Below are 9,337 nucleotides of genomic sequence, written 5' to 3' on the forward strand. Positions count from 1 at the left end.
AAAATCCTTCAAGGTTATCAAGGAGACAATCTGAATTAAAGCACTTTCAAGTAAGTTATACATTCAAAACTTCTGGATTAGACAGCAAAAAAAAAAAAAAAAAAAAAAAAAAGTCGAAAAATACCCGCATATATATTCATATAAAATAAAATACAACTACAGTAGTTACAATCGAGCTCAACTAAACGTAACACTTGACAATCAGTACGATCGGGAAGGGGAGTTTCAGTGGAGTTACTGGGGAAATGCAAAGTGAAATTCTACACGGTTCTTTGAAAAAATTGATTGTACCTCATTGGAAATAAACATTCACAGAGGGAGATGATTTTCTGATGTTTTTAAATATATATTTTTAAAAAATTAATTAACTGCAATTTTACCCTCCTCCATGAAATGCGGGAACTGGGACTTTGGCACGCTTTCAGAGCCGCTCTTCTCTATCTCCGCCATGGTGCCGGGCAGGCTGTGGTGAGCTCCGTCCGTCTTCACCAGGCCCCCGGTGGAGCCCATCAGGGGCCCCCCGGCGTGGCCCCCGGTGGAGCCGATCAGGGGCCCCCCGGCGGGGCTCCCGGGCAGGGGGATCCCGCCCCCCTGGATCACCGAGATCTCGTTGGTCTTCATAGTCAGGCCGCCGCTGAAGGCGGCCGCGGCGGCGTACTGGTTCCACAGAGACGGGTCAAAGTTCATCTGCGGCGCGCCCTGCAGCTCCTTGGGCGCCGGGATCATCTCCGGCAGCAGCTTGGCCTCGGAGCTCATGGCCATCAGCGCCATGGGGTTGTCCAGGGACAGACGCTGGCCGCGCCGCGACGAGTTGTTCCACATGTGAGTACCGATGTGCACCTGCAAAAACACAGGGAACAAAATTACATTACAAACCAAGTAAAGTGTAAACTGTTATCTGCCACACTTGTCTAAGGTGGAGCCAACATAGGCCACGATTACAGGATGGTTTTTAATTCAGAATTAATTATTCCCAATTAAATAATTCAGAATTAAACTACAGGACTGTCTCAGAAAATTAGAATATTGTGATAAAGTTCTTTATTTTCTGTAATGCAATTAAAAAACTAAAATGTCATATATTCTGGATGCATTACAAATCAATTGAAATATTGCAAGCCTTTTATTATTTTAATATTGCTGATCATGGCTTACAGTTTAAGATTAAGATTCACAGAATATTCAAATTTTTTGAGATAGGATGTTTGAGTTTTCTTAAACTGTAAGCCATGATCAGCAATATTAAAATAAAAGGCTTGCAATATTTCAGTTGATTTGTAATGAATCCAGAATGTATGACATTTTTGCATTACAGAAAATAAAGGACTTTATCACAATATTCTAATTTTCTGAGACAGTCCTGTATTTTCCTTTGCGTTTACATGGAAATAGTAATTCTGAATTGGGGTTTACATGGAAACCACGTTTGATGGTCTTTTTCCAATTCCTCTCCAGGTCTGGGGGTTGGGAAGGTTCTGATTGGATAGGGGGCGGACCGGAAGTTAAACTACCGGAAGAAAAACTAACTTAGCCGCTACAACTTTGAAAAGCTCACAATTTATTATTTATGTTTCTTGCCATCTGTTCTTTGAATTATTTCCAGGTCGTCCAAGCTATTTATTAAATAAATGTTCTCTGCTCTTGACCAGCGTTTACTGCTGCTGCATCTTGAAACTTTGACTGTGTTTCCATGCATCAATAACCCTTTTAAAACCAGAATATTGGCAATAACCCGAATTTGCACGGCCATGTAAACACCAATAACCCCTTTGAATAACCAGAATTTGCTCATATTCCGGTTTTTAAAAACCCCAATATGACCCCTGGGTTACTCATTTTAAAACCTGAATATTGGGTCATGTAAACGCCAAACGGAATATCCCCATAAAACGGAACATGAATTAGTTTTCTGCTCATGCTCTGTTCACAAGGAATCCTGGTCTTTTGAGTCCAGGAAGTTCTTCTAAACACGGTGTTTTTGTAGACGGTAGAAAGTACCGGGTAGGGCTGGGCGATATATATATATGGAGATTTTAATATATATCGATATATTTTCAAACGCGATATGGTACGAGACAATATCGTTTATATCAATTTAAAAAAAAAATATATATATATATTTTTTTTTTTTTTTAATTTTGATATAGCTTATTTTGTGACAAATTGACTTGAATGTTTTATTTGAGATTTGCACAACTGTCAACCTCAGTGGAAAAGTCTGCCTGTTACTGTCTACATTGTATTAATTACAGTGTATTTTAATTTACTTGTTATGCAGGAAAGGGATATTTGTTTTATTTTATTCAAGAAGCATTTTTATTCTATATGCAGGCAGTTTATTTTTATTTCATTTGTTTTATACATGTTGATATTGTGCAGACCTCTGTTAATAAAGGTACCTGTGTGACGTTTGACACGAGGCTTTGTATTAAAACTGACCGTTTTTTTAAGGGTTTGCCTCAGAAAAAAAAGAAGCTAACAGAGATGCTAACAGAGATGCTAACAGAGATGCTAACAAAGATGCTATGCTATAATGCTTTGGGGGAAACCCCAATTATGGCACAGAAAAAATATCGAGATATATATCGAGTATCGCCATTCAGCTAGAAAATATCGAGATATGACTTTTGGTCCATATCGCCCAGCCCTAGTACCGGGATAGCCAGATTTACAAGAAGGTGAGATAAAAGTTTGTTTTGAATTTGGATACAGGAAGAAGAAGCGGAAATGACGGGAATTGCGTCATCACGTTCTCCGTGCGTCGCTGGTTTGATCCAGATATCCTGAATGATTAATTACCATGTAAACGGAATATTCTGAATGTTTCAGTAACCGGAATATTAGCAATAACCTGAATTTTGACTGCATGGAAACGTAATCTTTGTTTGAAAACAAGCCCAGCGCAGAATATAAGTGTCATCGCAAAAGAGGGAACGAGCAGAAAGAAAGACCGGAATTAATTTAAAGAGGAATGAGAATTATTCTTCTTCAGGATTTAAAATCAGAATAAACCAGCCACTTACTTCAGAATTAAGTTTAATTCAGAATGACCAATTTCATTTGGAATTAGGTGTTTACATGGTCATTTTAAATCAGATTTAATTTTAATTCTGAATTGAAGAGGAATTAAACGTCCCATGTAACCGCGCTGACACACGTGTGCAGACTCACCTTGAGGTTTCCTTTGGTGGTGAAGGCCCGGCCACAGATGTTGCAGGCGAACGGCTTCTCCCCCGTGTGCGTGCGCTCGTGGATCTGCAGCGCGCTGGCCGACGAGAAGTTCTTCCCACAGGCCGTGCACACGTGCTGCTTGGTGGAGCGGCGCGGTGCAGAGGACAGGGACGAGGACAGGGACGAGGACAGGGACGAGGACAGGGACGAGGACAGGGCCGTCCCCTGGGGCAGGTGGGAGCTGAACAGCCCGGGAGGACCCAGGGGATTCTCTGCAGGAATCTTCATGTCCAGACTACCCAGACTGGAGGAGATCTTCAGAAAAGGCAGGTTTCCAATAACTATTGATACAAATGTTTGAAAATTAGATATACATTTACTATGACACCGTCAAACATTTGAAAAAAAAAGGAATGATTGCAATCCATCTTTACCATAGTCTCCGTTTGTGAAGGGCATGCCTGGTTCTTCTTTAATCACTCTGGGGGTGAAGCTGCTGGCGGCCGTGAGGTCCAGGGCTCCCCCGGACTCACTAACGTCCTGCGTGCCGTCAAACGGTTCCTGTTTGGTTCCGTTACGGCAGACTTCATCACCAGCCGACTGAGGCGACCTGGTACCGGTGTTTACCGGAGAAGACGAATGAAACGACACGGCCGAGTCAGAGACGGGAGGACTGCGGCCGTTCTGATACTCCTGCTCTCCCTGAGCCGGCGGGGATTCCTTAGCCGTCCCCTCGCTGTCTGACGCCGTGCTGCTCTGCCGCTTCAGAGCCAGAGCGGAGGTGAGGTTCTTCAGAACGTCCAGGCTTGAGAACCCCCCGGGGGGCGTGTTCTTTAGCGGCTCCTCGGAGGCCGGCGGGGGCGGGAGCGGGAGCGGGAGTGGGAGGGAATTGGACGCATCGTTCAGCTTGTGAGAGCTCAGCTCCGGCTCGTGGTCGTCCATGCTCGCCTCAAAACCGTTGGAATCCAGAGACATCTCGTGCGGCGGCGAGGACGCCATGGTTTCTGCCGCTTCAAACTGGGTTTCCGGCATGGGGGTGTTGGGGATCTGCCCCCCCATGTGCATGCGGATGTGCTGCTGCAGAACCACGGCGTTGGTGAACTTCTTCTGGCAGATGGGGCACGAGTGCTGCATCTTAAGGGGCGTGTTAGCTCTGTGCACGCCGTAGTGGGCCTTCAGGTTGCCTTTGGTGGAGAACGCACGGCCGCAGATCTTGCACTTGTAGGGCCGTTCGCCCGTGTGCGTGCGGTAATGCATCTTGAGCGAGCTCTGGCAGCTCAGCACCCGGTGGCAGATCACACACTCGTTGGGGTCGTTGGTTCTCTTCTCCAGGCCGTCCACCATCTGCTGAAGCTTTGCCGTTCCGGAGGTCTGATCGCCCGGTAGAGGACCACCGCCGCCGTTCATGTGATGCAGCACTCCCAGCAGCTCCTTGGCATCCTTCTGACTCTCCGGGCCCGTCTCTTGGCCGATGGCGGAGGACACGGACGGGGAGCCGTCGCCCGTCGACGGAGACGGACGATGGGAGAAGGGGTCGGCCCCAAAGCCGTCAAAAGAGGTTTTGAACCCCGGCATGGAGGACGTGTTGAACCCGGGAGGTGGGTGAGTTAGGATAGGCTTCATTTCAGTCAGATTAGACTCCTCCATGGGGATAGACATGCCGAAGGGAATGCCGCTGCTGGTGGGAATGTTGTCCAGGTGCTCGGGTACGGGATGAGGATTCATGCCGATGTTTGGATACTTGTCTCTGTGCCTCTGGAAATGCACCTTGAGGTTTCCTTTGGTGGTGAAGCGGTTGCCGCAGATGTTGCACTTGAAGGGCCTCTCCCCGGTGTGAGAGCGCAGGTGGATCTGCAGGGCGCTGTCGTTCCCGAAGGTCTTCCCGCAGTATTTACACTTGTGCTTGTACAACGACTCCACGCTCTTTGATTCCGAGCCGAGGCTCAGCATCTTGGCCTTGAGTTTTTTGGACGACTCTATCCCGGCCTGGATTCCGTTGAAGGTGCCGGGGAACCCCAGGACACCCGGGGATTGGGGGAGGAGTGACGGCAAACGGCCGGCCAGATCTGGAACAGATTTAGAAGCGGCCGATCCCAGTCCTGCGGTCAGAGACGTGGGGACGCCGGCGGGCAGAGGGAGTTTACCTTGCTTTATCGTCTCCATGGAAAGACTCTGACTACCAGTCCTCTTTCCTATGAGAGCCGCTGCAGCAGAGAGCTGTTGGGAGAGATGAGCACCCAGGGCTTTCAGGGGGTCCATGGCCGCCCCCACCGACGACTGCAGACCCTGCGTGGTCATCATGGCCACCTGAATCCTGATCTGTTCTGTGAGCTGGATCTGCTGCAGCTGCTGCTGCTGCAGACACACCAGCTGTTCCAGGATGGCCGGGATGGCCTGCAGCGCCTCCTGCGGCGACGACAGGGAGGACACCAAAGAACGATGGGAGACGGACACTTTAGCTTCACGTACGCTTTCAGGAGTCACATTTGAATCTTGCATTTTGGGCGAAGGGTGGAAAGCGATGTCAGGACTGTGATCCCGGTGTCTGAAATCCTCCGCGTTCAGACCGGACTCCTCCTCCTCCGTCCTCTCTGTCCTCTCCGTGTTGGAGTGATCGCTGGACTGGCCGTCGTCCTGGTCGCTGTTCAGGCCCTCGTCGGGAGAACCCTGGGAATATTCTTCTGGCACTTCGTTGCCATCTCCCTCTTTCATGATGACCACTTGCTGACTTTTAGTGCAGTTTTTTTCATGCTCCAGAAACTCTGCTTCATCAAAGTATTCGGCGCAGCACTTGTTGCAGATTCTGGTTTCGTCCATCCTGAACCTCTTTATGGCGTTTCCAGCCTCGTCCGCTGGGTCATCTCGAGGAATTCCTGGAATAAAGGAAAATGCAAGATGAGCATCAATATACTGGTTACTGTCACACACTTTTAACAGATAAATTGGGACCTTTTAAAATAAACTTTTTTGTGATGTGTTAACAAGCCCGTTAAACAACAGCAGCAGTCAAATCTAAGTTTCAAAGTTTATTTAGACAGGACAATGCATATTCATGTACACTACATTAAGCAGTGTAAATACACCAGGTTTTAGCAGAATTGCTAGTTTCCACCCGCAGTCCCCACAAACCACCAGACACATGAGGCCCCGTTTCCACGTAGCAAAAACGGAGGCGTTTTCATGCGTTTTGGCCGTTCGTTTACACGAAAACGGAGCTCAAAGCCCCCAAAAACCATCATTTCTAAAAACTCCGGCCAAAGTGGAGATTTTCAAAAACTCAGTTTTCACGTTTGCTTGTAAACAGAGGAAAACGGACATTTAGGCTTCAGAACGTCACATTATGCAACAGAAACATCACCAGCATCATTTGTGCGACCTGTGTTTACAATTAGTTTGGCCACCGTCAATATTTTCTTGTATTTTACCTGTTTTATATTCTAAAGTCACACTTAAAAGTAACTCCACTTCTCTGTCACTCCAAACCAAAGACTCTCGTTCCGTCTTGGAAGTAAAGCCTGATTTATGTGTCATTTGTTGATGTTTTTTCCAGGATTCTGATTGGCTGGCATGACGTTAACAGCGTTTTCATGCGGGGGGTTCGTGTAAATGAGGATATTTTTAAAAACGTAGAGGGGAAAATATCAGTTTTTGTAAATACCCGGCTACGTGTAAACGTGGCCTCACACTCACACCTACGGGCAATTTAGAATGATCAATTAACCTAATATGCATGTTTTTGGACTGTGGGAGGAAACCCACGCAAGCACGGGGAGAACATGCAAACTCCAAATAACTATTTAATACAATACCCACTAAAAATGTATTGTGGCATGTTCGATTATTCCTGACAATGAACTCAGATTTCCATTTGTAGTCTTTACTGCCATTATTAAGGGTAAATGCGGTCACATCTGCGGTGTCCTCAGGGCCAGCAGAGGGCAATCATATACCTTTAACATCACTTACTATAATGTCCACAAAGAGAAAGGGTCACACATACATCTTTCAAGAAATTATCAAAACCAGCTACTTGTCAAATTAAGAGTTCCGGGAGGTCATAGTGTGGTTTAAAACTAGAACTGACAACAAATGTGAGAAATCTTTACTAAATCTGTGAATAGCATTAACTTTTTAGGACTCATTCTGATGTCTCCATTTACAAGGCCAGCAGCTTGACGCATCTTTACAGCCTGTGAAAGCTTGATGAGTGCTCCCAGTGTGCATTTTAATTTGTTTGCCAACCAAGGGGCCATTTCACAACTGGGTGTATTGTTAAATGCAAATGCCGAGGAGGGAGAGAGAGAAAGAGAGAGGGGGCAGACCACCTGTTTGCATTTGCCCAAAGGAAACGTTTGGCCTTGTTAATTGCTCTCACCAAGGAGGAACCGACGCAGAAATCTACATTACAGCCCCGATCCCCACGGAAACGCACGCAGGAGGGTTTGTCTCCAGAGCTTTATGGCTCCGCGTTAAGCCTACGGCGTAGGGTGCGCGGCGACGCACACCGTACGTTGTGCGTCGCCGCGTACCCTACGCCGTAGGCTCTGCGTCGGTCTAACGCAGAACCATAAAACCGCAACAAGTGGTTGCAGCAAAAACGCACACGCACCGGAGCCCAGAGCTCAAGCTTGTCCATTAAACACATCCAAAAGGGCAGATGCAGATCACACCCTTACCACTTGAAGGCGCATGACTGATCACCTTTACTACAATATGGCACGAGGTTAGAGCCAATAATGAATAAATGCGCTCCAGCCGCGTCCCTGGCCCAGGCCTGCAGGACTGGCCCCTGACACCAGACAGCTTCATCCACCCATCTAAAGGTGAGGTCCTCTCCTGCTCCTGCATGGAGCTTCCATATGGCAGGACCTGAGCTCCCCCCCACCCAGTGTGCACAGAAAGGCCAGGGCTCCAGGGCTCCATCCCCCACCCTCCTGCACGCAGGCAGGGCCACGCAGCTACTAAAGGAAACAGTCATGCATTAAACTGGGGGATTTATTGCCTTTGGGTCAGCTTACCCCAGAGTCACATTTCATACTGTTTTTTGGGACACCTTTTGTTTGAGACCTTTCATTTTGGGTGAGGGAGGCGCAACACAGAACAGAAGAGAGGAGAAAACTCAATGATTATCAGCCATTAAACCAAAAAAAAAAAAAAAAAAAAGGTGAGAGCCAAACGAGGGGAAATATTACAATACAATAAAGTGATAAGTGGGAAATGCAACAATGCCCGTTTGGGGCCAGTCAGACGTGTGGAATAACTTTTTAAACTGAATAAACTGAACTAAATCACTCCCCCCCAAAATAAAATGTTAGTTCCATTTTATTAATCAATCAAATAAATGGTTAAGATTAAACTACACAACTTGCCAGGCCAGGAAAAGAGCTCCAATTGAAACAAACGGATTTAAAAATATCTAAAACTGAGTAAAAATAAAGTACACGAGACGACCACCAAATCAAAAAGCTTACAAACTCAATAGAAATCGGTTGAGATCAACGTTTAAATAACACAAAGAGTTAAATATAAGCCTCTGGGGAGAAGAAAAAAAGCGTCCAGTGTTGCATTTTTTTTTTTTCAAAGCGGACTGTGCCGAGCACCTGTATGTGGTGAGAATCATTTTTCAGCATGTTAATTCCAAGGAATGCTGAGTTTATTCCCAGCAGAGTCAAAAGGGACGCGAGGCTCTGCGCGTCGGACCCTCAAATAATAAAGGCAATGATCAAAAAAGTGCAGTGAAGAGTTGGAAGTGAAAGAGAGATAAGTTTGGCCGGTGTGAGCGGAGTACGCGAGGCTGTAACACTCACCGCCGTGCGCGGAGCCGGGCTGGCCGGAGCCGGGCTGGCCGGAGCCGGGCTGCTCGGGGTCGGAGTGGAGGTGCTGCGGCTTGGCTTGCTTGCGCCTCGACATGCTGCAACCATCGGGAGCAAAAACAGTCACAGACTAATTTTTCCCCAACCCCTTCTTCAACTAATTCTTACAGGGCTCTGGAAATTAGAACCCTACGAGTTAGAAATGCGCATGTCAACGTAATTATTATTATCAATAATGCATTGCGATTTATCGCAGGCCTCTGACAGCTGATTGGCTCCAGTCCAAAGCGCTCACACATTATTCAAATGGGGCTCCCTATTGATGCGCCTGCGCCCGCCCCTCGGGGGCGCGC

General features: G+C 47.0%; 1 protein-coding gene across 1 annotated transcript; it reads right to left on the reverse strand.

The window, feature by feature from the left end:
- Positions 1-216: 216 nt before the first annotated feature.
- On the reverse strand, positions 217-9,118 carry sall4 (spalt-like transcription factor 4). Its single transcript, XM_061734689.1, has 4 exons — positions 8,979-9,118; positions 3,606-6,044; positions 3,172-3,512; positions 217-840 (listed from the first exon to the last, which is right to left on the reverse strand). Exons 1-4 carry the CDS (start codon positions 9,079-9,081, stop codon positions 361-363), a joined length of 3,363 nt encoding a protein of 1,120 aa, XP_061590673.1. The 5' UTR covers positions 9,082-9,118; the 3' UTR covers positions 217-360.
- Positions 9,119-9,337: the final 219 nt, after the last annotated feature.

Source organism: Cololabis saira, chromosome 12 (assembly GCF_033807715.1).
Source record: "Cololabis saira isolate AMF1-May2022 chromosome 12, fColSai1.1, whole genome shotgun sequence".
In the NCBI taxonomy this organism is placed as follows: Eukaryota; Metazoa; Chordata; class Actinopteri; order Beloniformes; family Belonidae; genus Cololabis; species Cololabis saira.